The 17,071-nt window shown below is 49.2% G+C and overlaps 1 protein-coding gene across 3 annotated transcripts in view; it reads left to right on the plus strand.

Moving 5' to 3' along the window:
- LOC118218688 (anoctamin-1-like) overlaps positions 1-1,475 on the plus strand; it is a 41,910-nt gene extending 40,435 nt beyond the window's left edge. For all 3 annotated transcript variants that reach the window (XM_035401283.1, XM_035401285.1, XM_035401284.1), the window contains 2 exons: positions 195-300; positions 1,021-1,475. In XM_035401283.1, coding sequence (XP_035257174.1) covers positions 195-300; positions 1,021-1,440 — 526 coding nt within the window. In that variant the 3' untranslated portion in view covers positions 1,441-1,475. The remainder of the gene's footprint in view (positions 1-194; positions 301-1,020) is intronic.
- Positions 1,476-17,071: the final 15,596 nt, after the last annotated feature.

Consider the following 17,071-nt stretch of genomic DNA (forward strand, 5'->3'; position numbering starts at 1 on the left):
GACCCCTCGACCAGGCCGCCGGGGGGGGCGCGGCACCCCGGCTCTCACAAAAAAAAAAAATAACAATGTCCTCGCAGCGTTGGTGCCGCGTAGTGGCAGTGTCGTAACGTTGAGGCGGCCCTCTTGGGGCCCTCTTGGGGCGGAGTCCTGACCCGGTCTCCGCCCTCTCGTCTCCCTCCTCTCCCTCCTCGCAGGTATAAGGACTACCGGGAGCCGCCCTGGTCTCCCCAGGCCTACCAGTTCTCCAAGCAGTACTGGTCCGTCCTGGCCGCCCGCCTGGCCTTCGTCATCGTCTTCCAGGTAGGGCCGCAGGGGACGGTTACACGGGGGGGTGTGATGTCATCGCCTTTTGCATGGGAAACCGAGAGGAGTTCCACCAATAGCGACAACCCGTAGAACTACGCTCGCGGTTATTGGTGGGCTCTTTCTGGCTACTTCCTGGTAGAAACGCCTTGCACTAAACAGACACTTCACGTGGTTTGATTTTTTGGAAGGTAGTGAAAGGTACGGTAAATAATCCGCTTTGTTCGATCAATTAAGCGCAGAATCGCAACAAAATGACCTGTCCAGGGTGTATGTCTGCCTCTCGCCCCAATGCGTGCTGGGATAGGCTCCGGCCCCCCTGCCGCTACCCTGACCAATAAGCAATAAGCAGGGCAGATAACGGATGGATAGCGACAGAAACAAAAGCTCCCTGTGGCTCTCCAGGAACAGGGTTTCACAGCCCCTCCTAGTGAGAACGATCGTTGAAGCAGTTGTAGGTTTATATCTAAGCGGGCGCAGTGACAATTCAAATTCAAAATGCTTTATTGGCATGACACGCACACTTGTAAATATTGCCAACGCGTACATACAGAAGTAAAGAATATTCATTAGAACGTGAATTTAAATTAAACTGAGTAATTGCTATTCCTGGAAAGGAGAACCACGGCGATAGGCTTGAGTTGATAGCTCGGCGCATTGTAATGGGGACTTTTACACTCATTGTGGACGTGGTTGCTGTGGTCCCCCCGGTGGCAGAACCTGGTGATGTTCCTGAGCATGCTGGTGGACTGGATGATCCCGGACGTGCCCAAGGACATCAGCGAGCAGATGAAGCGGGAGAAGACCATGCTGGTGGACGTCTTCCTGAAGGAGGAGAAGGAGAAGATCCAGCTGCTGCAGAACCTGTTCCTCAAGGACCCGTCGGGGCGGAGCCAGGGCCGGACCCCGCCCCCGGGCCAGCAGCTGCCGGGGCAACAGCCGGGGGGGGGCGGGGTGGTGGCGGCAGCAGCATCAGCAGCAGCCGGCCGAGCACACGCCCCGGACCCGCGCCCGGGCGGCCAGCTTCAGCCAGTTCAGCCGGCAGCCGTCGCCCGGGAAACCGGTGAAGCACACGGACGTGTGAGCCAGGGGGGCGTGCGTCTGTGTGTGTGTGTGTGTGTGGCTGCGCGTGTGTGAGGGTGGGTGTGTCTGTGCAAGTGTGTGGGTGCGTGTGTGTGTAGGTCTGTGGGTATGGGTGGATGTGGGTGGGTGTGTCTACGCGAGCGTGTGTGGGTGATGGATTTGTGGGTGCGGGCAGGTGTGTGTGCATGGGTGGGTTTAGATGTAGGCAGGTGTGTGGGTGATGGGTTTGTGGGTGCGGGCAGGTGTGTGTGGGTTTGTGGGTAGAGGTAGGTGTGTGTGTGTGGGTGGGTTTGTGGGTGCAGGAAGGTGTGTGGGCGGGTGTGTGTGTGTGTGTGGGTGTGGGTATATAGGTGCGGGTGGGTGGTGCTGGACTTTAGGGAAGGGGAAACGCCCCGGAGGCTCAGAGTGGACTCACCCCACCTCCACTACGGACTTGTCGGACCCAACACGACCCCAGAGTTCATTTTTAACATTTCCTTTCCTTCTGTACCCAAACCACGGTACCCAAAGCTCCATTTTCCAATTCTTTCTCTCTCTCTCTCTCGCTTTCCTCCTTTGTCCCCCTCTTCTTTCTCCTCCTCTCCCTTTTACTTTGAGTCCTCATCGAGTCCGCCTGCTCACTGCAGAAATTACCGCTTAGCCGCTTGCTCCGAAACGACAGTTTTCTGCGGACCTGGCTTCACCCCCCCCTCACCCCCCTCACCCCCCTCACCCCCCACGACAGCAGCAGAAGCAGGAGGAAGACTGCGGACGACTGGGGCATCTGAGCTCAGACCTGCTTTTGGGGGATTTCACCTTTAAAAGCATTAATGGCTGGAAACAGGGAAACGTCTGTCTGTCTGTCTGTCTGGTTTTTTTTTTTCCTTAGATACTGAAATACTTCCGTCTCCAAGCAGCACATCTGACGACGACAATGAAGGCACTTTCTGTCCGAATTTAAAAATGCACAGCAAAATTCCTAGTGCTAAATTAACTCTAACAGTGTTTGAGTCCAACAGGAGCAAAATGTACTCTGCTAGTGTTAAAGCTACTCTGTCAGAGTAGATTTTACACTGAAATCTTTGCTGTGTAATTTCATTCTGTATGGCTTGTATTATTCTGAAAATCACTTAAGCTTATGAATGCTAAATAAAACATTGTTTAAAAATATGAATGTTAAAAAAAAATATTAAAATGTTTTTTGTTTAAAGGTGTTCAAAGGTTTGTTACTTAAAGGTAATGTTACAGTGGGTGGTGATCACAGAGTGTTACTGGAATGGGCTAAATGGTTTCTGTATGTCAGGTCAGAGCACACTGTATCATGACCACTGGTGTGTGTGTGTGTGTCTGTGTGAGTGTGTGTGTGTGTGTGTGTGAGGGGGGGAGGGGGGGGTGTGAGTTAGAGAAAGAGAAAGGCAATAAGGTGACAGTACTGTCCTATTGCATTGATAGATTTGGACCGGCGGCATAGCTTGCTCTGCTGACCTCCGTCTGCACTGCGAAGCTGGCTCCACCTCGGCGGCCTTTAGCCCGGACGGCTACGTTAGCACAGCCCCCGGTGCCTTATGGGAAACGTGAGGCAGGTGACAGGGAGTGAGGGACAGGAAGACCAGGCAGTGAGAGCACAGGAAGTGCAGCCAGGAAGTGAAGCTGTGAGCCTGAGAGGAGCTGCAGTGAGCGTCGGTAAGAGCCCCCCCCCCCCCCCCCCCCCCCCCCAACAGGCAGGATAAACTGATCCCAGAACAGTACAGCCAGCTCTTTGATCGTTCCTCTCCAAACCCGGACAGCCGGTTAACTGATCCCAATACAGTGCGACGCACGACGCAGTCTGAGCATCCTCATATGCTTCATTGCGTCGTGACATCACGTAAACGCCGTCGTCCTCCTTCGTCTCTGCCCGCCTGGCCTCGTGCTGATTGCCTTTTCAGAAACGGCAGGACAGGGTAAGACCGATTCACCATAAACCCCTTCCCGGGATGCCCCCTAGTGGCCAGGATGCCGGCGCCCCATGAGATTGCTCAACTCAGACATTCAGTGTAACCAAACTATGAATGGAAACAGAAAACTCTGTATAATAGCTTCATTGGTAAACGATGCATGACAAGCGACACTGTCTTAGTGCCACCATTGTTGCGTAGTTCGTCCATTTAACAAGCACCCCCTCCCTGCTGTCTCATCTGCAGATACACCCCCCTAGTCATGACACACTGGACAATAGCATCTATCTGGGAGTCCATAAAAATATTACCTCACCACCAAACATTTGTATTATGCCATAGCAACAAGATAAAGCCAGCAAATGCCAATACAGGTATGCCAATAAATGCTGCTCACTGAATAGTGAAATGAGGAATTCTTTTGTAATCATACCACGTGATTCTGCTACCAATATCTGTTATCACTTAGGGTGTGGAAAGTACTCGTTTTAATTTACTGTCTGCTGATATGTGCTAGAGGAATGTATAATTTCCCTTGGAGTGATGATAAATACAAACATTTGAGCATGTCATCGAACCCCATGCAACAGAAGCTACAGGTAGAGTACAGAAAAACATACAAGTGTGAATGATTATGTATGTAGGTATGTGTCCCATGGTATGTCACAATGTTTCTGCTTTAATATTCAATGTGATCTCAATGTTTTATCTTAAACCATTGTAAGGGGTACATTTATATGTTTTATAATGGACAAAATGCATTTTATTCATTTATTTTTGGAGAGGTTTTTGAACACCAAGATATCTCAGACCCCTATGCTGATGAAAAGATAGTCATTCTCACTTTAAAATGATGCAAAAGTGAGATTCATGAGTGAAAACGGTCGATGAAATATGTGGTGGAATATGATTATGCTATGATGTACAGCAATGCACAATTTAGACCGTTTCTGGTTCAGGAAAGCTATCGATTTACCTGTTTTATGTTTGTGATCTCTCAGTATTTCATTTCAAACTAAAAGAGAACTTCATTTTTGCATTTTCAGCAAGATGATTGCATTTGAGCGAGTTTATTTTTACCTAAATTATGAATATAAACAAATCTAATTGTAGTATTGTAAATGGCATGGCACAAGCGCCCTGCTTCATTTAAGCCATTTCCCAAGTCTCTGTGATGCTCACATCTGGAGTTATAAAGCCTTAAATAGAACACCCCCCCCCCCCCCCCCCCCCCCCCTAAATGATTAGCCAGATTTGGCATCTGCGCAAAGGGGTTAAATTATCTGCTGGCCTACAAACATGACCCCCTAGCGAGCAATATACAAGCATTATACAAGTATGTCAAAACCTAATCGCACTCCAGATAATCTCGTTCATTCATTGTTCTCCCATAATCCCGTGGAGCCGATGTGTTTGCAGTTGTTGTAGTGGGTGTGCCGATGGAACTGAATCCACCGCCCACCTGTCTGTCGTTTCTCCCCTACCACGAGACCCCAAGAGAAGGAGGTTCCGCCTTAAATTTGATTGGTCAAGCATGACCCCATGTCAGCTCGGCCATCTTTGACCTTTTGGCAGCTGATCTTGTCCATGATCAGCTCAATTAATCCTATGATGGACTGCAGGGTGCTTTTTCCTGTAAAGACATCATTGTGTAGATGGGCCCCATGGTCTGGTATCTGTTAAGGCTCTGCTCCAGTGTGTGGATGGGCCCCATGGTCTGGTATCTGTTATAAGGCTCTGTTCCAGTGTGTGGATGGGCCCCATGGTCTGGTCTCTGTTATAAGGCTGTGTACCAATGTGTGGATGGGCCCCAGGGTCTGGTCTCTGTTAAGGCTCTGTTCCAGTGTGTGGATGGGCCCCATGGTCTGGTATCTGTTAAGGCTCTGCTCCAGTGTGTGGATGGGCCCCAGGGTCTGGTATCTGTTATAAGGCTCTGCTCCAGTGTGTGGATGGGCCCCATGGTCTGGTATCTGTTATAAGGCTGTGTACCAATGTGTGGATGGGCCCCAGGGTCTGGTCTCTGTTAAGGCTCTGTTCCAGTGTGTGGATGGGCCCCAGGGTCTGGTATCTGTTAAGGCTCTGTTCCAGAGTGTGGATGGGCCCCATGGTCTGGTATCTGTTAAGGCTCTGTTCCAGTGTATGGATGGGCCACATGGTCTGGTATCTGTTAAGGCTCTGTTCCAGTGTGTGGATGGGCCCCACGGTCTGGTATCTGTTACGGCTCTGTTCCAGTGTGTGGATGGGCCCCATGGTCTGGTATCTGTTAAGGCTCTGTTCCAGTGTGTGGATGGGCCCCATGGTCTGGTATCTGTTAAGGATCTGCTCCAGTGTGTGGATGGGCCACATGGTCTGGTATCTGTTATAAGGCTCTGCTCCAGTGTGTGGATGGGCCCCATGGTCTGGTATCTGTTAAGGCTCTGTTCCAGTGTGTGGATGGGCCCCATGGTCTGGTATCTGTTAAGGATCTGCTCCAGTGTGTGGATGGGCCACATGGTCTGGTATCTGTTATAAGGCTCTGCTCCAGTGTGTGGATGGGCCCCATGGTCTGGTATCTGTTAAGGCTGTTCCAGTGTGTGGATGGGCCCCAGGGTCTGGTATCTGTTATAAGGCTCTATTCCAGTGTGTGGATGGGCCCCATGGTCTGATATCTGTTACGGCTCTGTTCCAGTGTGTGGATGGGGCCCATGGTCTGGTATCTGTTAAGGCTGTTCCAGTGTGTGGATGGGCCCCATGGTCTGGTATCTGTTACGGCTCTGTTCCAGTGTGTGGATGGGGCCCATGGTCTGGTATCTGTTATAAGGCTCTGCTCCAGTGTGTGGATGGGCCCCATGGTCTGGTATCTGTTAAGGCTCTGTTCCAGTGTGTGGATGGGCCCCATGGTCTGGTATCTGTTATAAGGCTCTGCTCCAGTGTGTGGATGGGGCCCATGGTCTGGTATCTGTTATAAGGCTCTGCTCCAGTGTGTGGATGGGCCCCATGGTCTGGTATCTGTTAAGGCTCTGTTCCAGTGTGTGGATGGGCCCCATGGTCTGGTATCTGTTATAAGGCTCTGTTCCAGTGTGTGGATGGGCCCCATGGTCTGGTATCTGTTATAAGGCTCTGTTCCAGTGTGTGGATGGGCCCCATGGTCTGGTATCTGTTAAGGCTCTGTTCCAGTGTGTGGATGGGCCCCATGGTCTGGTATCTGTTATAAGGCTCTGTTCCAGTGTGTGGATGGGCCCCATGGTCTGGTATCTGTTAAGGATCTGTTCCAGAGCGTATTTTACAGTGAGTACTGTAATGATTTACATCTGATCTGCACCCTGTATAAAGTGTGTTTTGCAGGTTTAATGGCAAAATTGAATTAGACAAAGATCGACTTCATTTAGATTCCTAAGTCTTAAACGAACGACTTTTCCGACCCAAAATTCTCTCCCCTGGTTGTCTGACACATGCACGTACTCTGTCGTACACACACACACACACACACACAGCACAGAGACATACACGTGCGCACGCACCTGATGCACGTGCTCTCATACACACACACACACACACACACACAGACAGCTGGGCTGGGCGCGCACACCCCTGGCGATCCAGCCCTTTCCCCCCCGCTCCTCTTCCTCTCGCCTCGACTCCGATCTCCGATGCGATCTTTCTCCGGCGGCCGCGTAAGAGGATCAGGCCGCCTGATCCACCGCCTTCGCCGCCGCCGCCGCCGCCGCACGGAACAACAACCAAAACAGCGCGTCTCCGTTTACACGGCGAAACCTCCCCCGTCCCCGCAGGGGGGCTTGAGCCTATAAAAGCCCCCTGAAAGTCACGTCCCAGCGTCCCCCCCCCCGGCTTTAGAGAATCCCCCCCCCCCCCTCTCTCTCTCTCTCTCTCTCTCTCTCTCTCTGTCTCTCTCTCTCTCTCTCTCTCCCCCTCCCTCTCTCCCTCTCTCTCTGTCTCTCTCTCCCTCTCTCTCTCTCTCTCTGTCTCTCTCTCCCTCTCTCTCTGTCTCTCTCTCTCTCTCTCTCTCTCTCTCCCCGCAATACGCGGTGGGGCGCGTCGCCGATTCCGCGGCCCGTCGCTAACCGGGCCGCGCTTCGCGCAAACGTAATCAGGCGAGAGCCGGCGACGGCGACTGGGAGGAAGGAAGGCTTCGTTTTTGTCACGTGCGTGTACATGTGCGTACGGTGAGACGCGTCCTCTGCATTTAACCCCCTAATTGCTTCGGAGCAGTGGGCAGCCACAGTGCAGCGCCCGGGGACCAACTCCGGTTCCCAGGCCTTGGTCCAGTGCCTTGGTCGAGGGCAACGGCAGGAGTTACACCTAGGGGCAATTTACAAGCGAACTCATAAAAAGCCATTCAGAAAAGTTGTATGGTTTTTAATTAATTTCAGGCTAAAAGTCTGGGCCTATTGCCTTCACCGCTGAAACGGTGGACTGAAATTAAAATGATTTTTAAAAAAAAGGTAAAAACCAAACCGAGAACTGGTAAAAAAAAAAAAGAAAAAGAGTTGGGTAAGTGAGAGTAAAGCTTGTTGCGCTTTGTGATTCAGTGAATATGCAGCGAACGGCAGTTAGTAACAGTTGCACATTCACACCGTCGAGCAGAAAAGCTGCGATGTGATTGGTCGCACTTTTTTTTTTTCTTACACAGGTGAGAGAGGTTTAAGGAAATGACCTCGGGGCGGGGGGGGGGGGGGGGGATTGGGATTGTTGAACGATGCGGACGCGTACCGTCCCCGTGAGAGCCGTTAGGGTCGACGAGCGATCGGATTCCTCGTAGCCGAGGGCTCAACTTTCCGAAAAAGGCGGGAAAAGATCGATCGTTTTTTTGTTCGGACGGCGAACCCCGCGGGCCGTTCCGTGCAAAGCGGGAATCGGAGCTAAAAAAGAGGCTCGTCGTTCGGTCCCTTTCAGATGACCTCTTGACCTTTTTTTAATCCGCCTGTAAGTGGATCAGGGGAGAGTGACGTCACCGTTTATACCTCGGCTGAAGGCAGCTCCACCCCCCCCCCCCCCCCCCCCCGTCCCCTGCGAGCCCCCTGGGGGGCCTCATCACTGCTGTCTTTCTAGAATGATCTTTTTGTAAAAAATGGCACATTTTTTATATTCCTTATTTTTTAATCATGGCCTGTAAAAGAGATGGGGCTGTAATGTTGACCGTTGATGGACTATTCCCCTCTGCTCTCTCAGTTTAAATACAGTCTCCTGTCCAAATCCCCCCTCTGCTCTCTCAGTTTAAATACAGAGCCTCCTGTCCAAATTCCCCCTCTGCTGTCTCAGTTTAAATACAGAGCCTCCTGTCCAAATTCCCCCTCTGCTGTCTCAGTTTAAATACAGAGCCTCCTGTCCAAATCCCCCCTCTGCTCTCTCAGTTTAAATACAGAGCCTCCTGTCCAAATTCCCCCTCTGCTCTCTCAGTTTAAATACAGTCTCCTGTCCAAATTCCCCCCTCTGCTCTCTCAGTTTAAATACAGAGTCTCCTGTCCAAATTCCCCCTCTGCTCTCTCAGTTTAAATACAGTCTCCTGTCCAAATCCCCCTCTGCTCTCTCAGTTTAAATACAGTCTCCTGTCCAAATCCCCCTCTGCTCTCTCAGTTTAAATACAGAGCCTCCTGTCCAAATTCCCCCTCTGCTCTCTCAGTTTAAATACAGAGTCTCCTGTCCAAATTCCCCCTCTGCTCTCTCAGTTTAAATACAGTCTCCTGTCCAAATTCCCCCTCTGCTCTCTCAGTTTAAATACAGTCTCCTGTCCAAATTCCCCCTCTGCTCTCTCAGTTTAAATACAGAGTCTCCTGTCCAAATTCCCCCTCTGCTCTCTCAGTTTAAATACAGTCTCCTGTCCAAATTCCCCCTCTGCTCTCTCAGTTTAAATACAGAGTCTCCTGTCCAAATCCCCCTCTGCTCTCTCAGTTTAAATACAGTCTCCTGTCCAAATCCCCCTCTGCTCTCTCAGTTTAAATACAGAGCCTCCTGTCCAAATTCCCCCTCTGCTCTCTCAGTTTAAATACAGTCTCCTGTCCAAATTCCCCCTCTGCTCTCTCAGTTTAAATACAGAGTCTCCTGTCCAAATTCCCCCTCTGCTCTCTCAGTTTAAATACAGAGTCTCCTGTCCAAATTCCCCCTCTGCTCTCTCAGTTTAAATACAGAGTCTCCTGTCCAAATTCCCCTCTGCTCTCTCAGTTTAAATACAGAGCCTCCTGTCCAAATCCCCCCTCTGCTCTCTCAGTTTAAATACAGAGTCTCCTGTCCAAATTCCCCCTCTGCTCTCTCAGTTTAAATACAGTCTCCTGTCCAAATTCCCCCTCTGCTCTCTCAGTTTAAATACAGTCTCCTGTCCAAATTCCCCCTCTGCTCTCTCAGTTTAAATACAGAGTCTCCTGTCCAAATTCCCCCTCTGCTCTCTCAGTTTAAATACAGTCTCCTGTCCAAATTCCCCTCTGCTCTCTCAGTTTAAATACAGAGCCTCCTGTCCAAATCCCCCTCTGCTCTCTCAGTTTAAATACAGAGCCTCCTGTCCAAATTCCCCCTCTGCTCTCTCAGTTTAAATACAGTCTCCTGTCCAAATCCCCCCTCTGCTCTCTCAGTTTAAATACAGTCTCCTGTCCAAATTCCCCCTCTGCTCTCTCAGTTTAAATACAGAGCCTCCTGTCCAAATCCCCCTCTGCTCTCTCAGTTTAAATACAGTCTCCTGTCCAAATTCCCCCTCTGCTCTCTCAGTTTAAATACAGAGCCTCCTGTCCAAATCCCCCTCTGCTCTCTCAGTTTAAATACAGTCTCCTGTCCAAATTCCCCCTCTGCTCTCTCAGTTTAAATACAGAGCCTCCTGTCCAAATTCCCCTCTGCTCTCTCAGTTTAAATACAGAGCCTCCTGTCCAAATCCCCCTCTGCTCTCTCAGTTTAAATACAGAGCCTCCTGTCCAAATTCCCCCTCTGCTCTCTCAGTTTAAATACAGTCTCCTGTCCAAATTCCCCCTCTGCTCTCTCAGTTTAAATACAGAGCCTCCTGTCCAAATTCCCCCTCTGCTCTCTCAGTTTAAATACAGTCTCCTGTCCAAATTCCCCCTCTGCTCTCTCAGTTTAAATACAGTCTCCTGTCCAAATCCCCCCTCTGCTCTCTCAGTTTAAATACAGTCTCCTGTCCAAATTCCCCCTCTGCTCTCTCAGTTTAAATACAGTCTCCTGTCCAAATTCCCCCTCTGCTCTCTCAGTTTAAATACAGAGCCTCCTGTCCAAATTCCCCTCTGCTCTCTCAGTTTAAATACAGAGCCTCCTGTCCAAATCCCCCTCTGCTCTCTCAGTTTAAATACAGAGCCTCCTGTCCAAATTCCCCCTCTGCTCTCTCAGTTTAAATACAGTCTCCTGTCCAAATTCCCCCTCTGCTCTCTCAGTTTAAATACAGAGCCTCCTGTCCAAATCCCCCCTCTGCTCTCTCAGTTTAAATACAGAGCCTCCTGTCCAAATTCCCCCTCTGCTCTCTCAGTTTAAATACAGTCTCCTGTCCAAATTCCCCCTCTGCTTTCTCAGTTTAAATACAGAGCCTCCTGTCCAAATTCCCCCTCTGCTCTCTCAGTTTAAATACAGAGCCTCCTGTCCAAATTCCCCCTCTGCTCTCTCAGTTTAAATACAGAGTCTCCTGTCCAAATTCCCCCTCTGCTCTCTCAGTTTAAATACAGAGCCTCCTGTCCAAATTCCCCCTCTGCTCTCTCAGTTTAAATACAGAGCCTCCTGTCCAAATTCCCCCTCTGCTCTCTCAGTTTAAATACAGAGCCTCCTGTCCAAATTCCCCCTCTGCTCTCTCAGTTTAAATACAGAGCCTCCTGTCCAAATCCCCCCTCTGCTCTCTCAGTTTAAATACAGTCTCCTGTCCAAATTCCCCCTCTGCTCTCTCAGTTTAAATACAGAGCCTCCTGTCCAAATTCCCCCTCTGCTCTCTCAGTTTAAATACAGTCTCCTGTCCAAATTCCCCCTCTGCTCTCTCAGTTTAAATACAGTCTCCTGTCCAAATTCCCCCTCTGCTCTCTCAGTTTAAATACAGAGCCTCCTGTCCAAATTCCCCTCTGCTCTCTCAGTTTAAATACAGAGCCTCCTGTCCAAATTCCCCCTCTGCTCTCTCAGTTTAAATACAGAGCCTCCTGTCCAAATTCCCCCTCTGCTCTCTCAGTTTAAATACAGTCTCCTGTCCAAATTCCCCCTCTGCTCTCTCAGTTTAAATACAGTCTCCTGTCCAAATTTACCCTCTGCTCTCTCAGTTTAAATACAGTCTCCTGTCCAAATTCCCCTCTGCTCTCTCAGTTTAAATACAGAGTCTCCTGTCCAAATTCCCCCTCTGCTCTCTCAGTTTAAATACAGAGCCTCCTGTCCAAATCCCCCTCTGCTCTCTCAGTTTAAATACAGAGCCTCCTGTCCAAATTCCCCTCTGCTCTCTCAGTTTAAATACAGTCTCCTGTCCAAATTCCCCCTCTGCTCTCTCAGTTTAAATACAGAGTCTCCTGTCCAAATTCCCCCTCTGCTCTCTCAGTTTAAATACAGAGTCTCCTGTCCAAATTCCCCCTCTGCTCTCTCAGTTTAAATACAGTCTCCTGTCCAAATTCCCCCTCTGCTCTCTCAGTTTAAATACAGAGCCTCCTGTCCAAATCCCCCTCTGCTCTCTCAGTTTAAATACAGAGCCTCCTGTCCAAATCCCCCCTCTGCTCTCTCAGTTTAAATACAGTCTCCTGTCCAAATTCCCCCTCTGCTCTCTCAGTTTAAATACAGGGCCTCCTGTCCAAATTCCCCCTCTGCTCTCTCAGTTTAAATACAGAGCCTCCTGTCCAAATTCCCCCTCTGCTCTCTCAGTTTAAATACAGTCTCCTGTCCAAATCCCCCCTCTGCTCTCTCAGTTTAAATACAGAGCCTCCTGTCCAAATCCCCCCTCTGCTCTCTCAGTTTAAATACAGAGCCTCCTGTCCAAATCCCCCCTCTGCTCTCTCAGTTTAAATACAGAGTCTCCTGTCCAAATCCCCCCCTCTGCTCTCTCAGTTTAAATACAGTCTCCTGTCCAAATCCCCCCTCTGCTCTCTCAGTTTAAATACAGAGCCTCCTGTCCAAATCCCCCTCTGCTCTCTCAGTTTAAATACAGAGTCTCCTGTCCAAATCCCCCCTCTGCTCTCTCAGTTTAAATACAGAGCCTCCTGTCCAAATTCCCCCTCTGCTCTCTCAGTTTAAATACAGAGCCTCCTGTCCAAATTCCCCCTCTGCTCTCTCAGTTTAAATACAGAGCCTCCTGTCCAAATTCCCCCTCTGCTCTCTCAGTTTAAATACAGAGTCTCCTGTCCAAGTCCCCCCTCTGCTCTCTCAGTTTAAATACAGAGCCTCCTGTCCAAATTCCCCCTCTGCTCTCTCAGTTTAAATACAGAGCCTCCTGTCCAAATTCCCCTCTGCTCTCTCAGTTTAAATACAGTCTCCTGTCCAAATTCCCCCTCTGCTCTCAGTTTAAATACAGTCTCCTGTCCAAATCCCCCTCTGCTCTCTCAGTTTAAATACAGAGCCTCCTGTCCAAATTCCCCCTCTGCTCTCTCAGTTTAAATACAGGAGCCTCCTGTCCAAATTCCCCCTCTGCTCTCTCAGTTTAAAATACAGAGCCTCCTGTCCAAATTCCCCCTCTGCTCTCTCAGTTTAAATACAGTCTCCTGTCCAAATTCCCCCTCTGCTCTCAGTTTAAATACAGTCTCCTGTCCAAATCCCCCTCTGCTCTCTCAGTTTAAATACAGAGCCTCCTGTCCAAATTCCCCTCTGCTCTCTCAGTTTAAATACAGAGTCTCCTGTCCAAATTCCCTCTCTGCTCTCAGTTTAAATACAGTCTCCTGTCCAAATTCCCCTCTGCTCTCTCAGTTTAAATACAGAGCCTCCTGTCCAAATTCCCCCCCTGCTCTCTCAGTTTAAATACAGAGTCTCCTGTCCAAATTCCCCCTCTGCTCTCTCAGTTTAAATACAGTCTCCTGTCCAAATTCCCCTCTGCTCTCTCAGTTTAAATACAGAGTCTCCTGTCCAAATTCCCCCTCTGCTCTCTCAGTTTAAATACAGAGCCTCCTGTCCAAATTCCCCTCTGCTCTCTCAGTTTAAATACAGAGTCTCCTGTCCAAATTCCCCCTCTGCTCTCTCAGTTTAAATACAGAGCCTCCTGTCCAAATTCCCCCTCTGCTCTCTCAGTTTAAATACAGAGCCTCCTGTCCAAATTCCCCTCTGCTCTCTCAGTTTAAATACAGAGCCTCCTGTCCAAATTCCCCCTCTGCTCTCTCAGTTTAAATACAGAGCCTCCTGTCCAAATTCCCCTCTGCTCTCTCAGTTTAAATACAGAGTCTCCTGTCCAAATTCCCCTCTGCTCTCTCAGTTTAAATACAGAGCCTCCTGTCCAAATTCCCCCTCTGCTCTCTCAGTTTAAATACAGAGCCTCCTGTCCAAATTCCCCCTCTGCTCTCTCAGTTTAAATACAGAGCCTCCTGTCCAAATCCCCCTCTGCTCTCTCAGTTTAAATACAGAGCCTCCTGTCCAAATTCCCCCTCTGCTCTCTCAGTTTAAATACAGAGTCTCCTGTCCAAATTCCCCCTCTGCTCTCTCAGTTTAAATACAGAGCCTCCTGTCCAAATTCCCCCTCTGCTCTCTCAGTTTAAATACAGAGTCTCCTGTCCAAATTCCCCCTCTGCTCTCTCAGTTTAAATACAGAGCCTCCTGTCCAAATTCCCCCTCTGCTCTCTCAGTTTAAATACAGAGCCTCCTGTCCAAATTCCCCCTCTGCTCTCTCAGTTTAAATACAGAGCCTCCTGTCCAAATTCCCCCTCTGCTCTCTCAGTTTAAATACAGAGCCTCCTGTCCAAATCCCCCCTCTGCTCTCTCAGTTTAAATACAGAGTCTCCTGTCCAAATTCCCCTCTGCTCTCTCAGTTTAAATACAGAGCCTCCTGTCCAAATCCCCCCTCTGCTCTCTCAGTTTAAATACAGAGCCTCCTGTCCAAATTCCCCTCTGCTCTCTCAGTTTAAATACAGAGCCTCCTGTCCAAATTCCCCCTCTGCTCTCTCAGTTTAAATACAGAGCCTCCTGTCCAAATTCCCCCTCTGCTCTCTCAGTTTAAATACAGAGCCTCCTGTCCAAATCCCCCCTCTGCTCTCTCAGTTTAAATACAGTCTCCTGTCCAAATCCCCCTCTGCTCTCTCAGTTTAAATACAGAGCCTCCTGTCCAAATTCCCCCTCTGCTCTCTCAGTTTAAATACAGAGCCTCCTGTCCAAATCCCCCCTCTGCTCTCTCAGTTTAAATACAGAGCCTCCTGTCCAAATCCCCCTCTGCTCTCTCAGTTTAAATACAGAGCCTCCTGTCCAAATCCCCCCTCTGCTCTCTCAGTTTAAATACAGAGTCTCCTGTCCAAATTCCCCCTCTGCTCTCTCAGTTTAAATACAGAGTCTCCTGTCCAAATTCCCCCTCTGCTCTCTCAGTTTAAATACAGGGCCTCCTGTCCAAATTCCCCCTCTGCTCTCTCAGTTTAAATACAGTCTCCTGTCCAAATTCCCCCTCTGCTCTCTCAGTTTAAATACAGTCTCCTGTCCAAATCCCCCCTCTGCTCTCTCAGTTTAAATACAGTCTCCTGTCCAAATCCCCCCTCTGCTCTCTCAGTTTAAATACAGTCTCCTGTCCAAATTCCCCCTCTGCTCTCTCAGTTTAAATACAGAGCCTCCTGTCCAAATCCCCCCTCTGCTCTCTCAGTTTAAATACAGTCTCCTGTCCAAATCCCCCCTCTGCTCTCTCAGTTTAAATACAGAGCCTCCTGTCCAAATCCCCCCTCTGCTCTCTCAGTTTAAATACAGAGCCTCCTGTCCAAATTCCCCCTCTGCTTTCTCAGTTTAAATACCCCCCAGTTTAATTGACTTAGCAATCTCTCCCTGTCTACATCTCAGCTGTCACGTATTGAGCTTCCTTCCGCAAGATGGCCGCCGTGCCTCACCCGGGCGGGCGCTGCGCCGGCGACAGTACGGGTGAGCTTCCCTCCGTTTTACCGAGCTCACACACACACACAGGTCATGGCGTATACTACTACACGATCGCGTGCCGGAGTGTGTGTGCGCGCGCACCCATAATGCCGCACTGCGTCAGCGTCTGACCGTCTCGTTTCAGCGTGGCCTTTTGACACCATCTGATCCCCCCAGAACAGACATCTGAGTGATTCCCAGTGTAAGTCTGAGTGATTCTCTGAGTCTGAGTGATTCTCTATGAGTCTGAGTGATTCCCTGTGTAAGTCTGAGTGATTCTCTATGAGTCTGAGTGATTCTCTATGAATCTGAGTGATTCTCTATGAGTCTGAGTGATTCCCAGTGTAAGTCTGAGTGATTCTCTATGAGTCTGAGTGATTCTCTATGAATCTGAGTGATTCTCTATGAGTCTGAGTGATTCCCAGTGTAAGTCTGAGTGATTCTCTATGAGTCTGAGTGATTCCCTGTGTAAGTCTGAGTGATTCTCTATGAGTTTGAGTGATTCTCTTTGAATTTGATCGATTCCTCATGAGTTTGAGTGATTCTCTGTGAGTCTGAGTGATTCTCCGTGCGCCTGACCGAATCCCCATAATGATTTCCTGTAGCATCGTCCAATAGGTTGTAGCAGCTGAACGAGGTTTCAGTCATTTCTAGTGAGCTGTTATTCCTGGCAGATTCAGTGGATAGAGATGTATGGGGGGCAGCAGGTGTAAATCCACACGATCTAAGAAGATTTACTTGAAATTATGCGGGAGTGAAATACAGAGCTGCACAAAGAGGTCAAAGTGAAAAGACTGAGATGTCTAATGCACCGAGCACCACAGACTCACATCGGACACACGTCAGGTTTTCTGAGCTCTGCATATTGCTATTTAGAGCTAGAGGCATTTTTTTTTTTTGCTATTTTTGTCATCATGTGAACTTTATTGTAAATATTTACCAAAGGGCAAGTTATTGAGCATACAGTTCCCAGCATGCACTGTGCCAGATGGCCGTATCTGGCAGGTTTGTATACGCGTAGGCTTATCGCCCAAATGCCCTAATTCCAACCTCTTTTCTTTTGCTCAAAAGATTTTCCCCACACATGATGATGTCATCACATGGTGTGTGGTCTTACTGATGTAAGTGCAGATATATGTCGATACGAAGTTTTGTTTTTTGTTTTTTTGGGAGGGAGGTGGGGTTGAGAAATGTGTTCGACACATTCCACTCGTCCAACGGGAGCCCTGTGCGGCTGAAACCGCCGTCCAATCAGCTCCGTCCGATTTAGCGTTCAGTGACGCCTTTCAGAGTCGTTCTCCCAAAGCCTCTGCATTCTTCTGTCTGCGCTCTCCGCCGCTGAGCACGCTGACGGAGCTCCGTGTCTATTGACACTACCGCCATTTTGGAAGTCGGCTGCAAGGGCTATCAGCGGCGTCCTCTGTCATCGCTCCGCTAAGTACGTCCCTCCGGAAAAGAGTGTCTGCTGAGCGATTGTGATGTAATGCCACATAATTATTTTTTAGGAGTTTCGTACTGGGAAAGACTTGTATACCCTGCCATGTGTTTCCAAGCACCCAATCACAGAGGCCGTATTTACCCATTATACGTTTATACGGTGTCAGATAGGTTGGGACAGATGGAGCAGGGTAAATCGGTCCTTGTTAGCATTGTTCTCTCTTATGACCCCGCTTAGGACATAATATAAAGTATGTAAATATGTTTTACTTATCTTCAAATAAAAGAAAGGCGAGGACAGGCAACGGCTAGAATATGGAATAATAAGAATAAACTCACGGACTCTGGCACGTAAG

Source organism: Anguilla anguilla, chromosome 19 (genome assembly GCF_013347855.1).
Source record: "Anguilla anguilla isolate fAngAng1 chromosome 19, fAngAng1.pri, whole genome shotgun sequence".
Taxonomy (NCBI): Eukaryota; Metazoa; Chordata; class Actinopteri; order Anguilliformes; family Anguillidae; genus Anguilla; species Anguilla anguilla.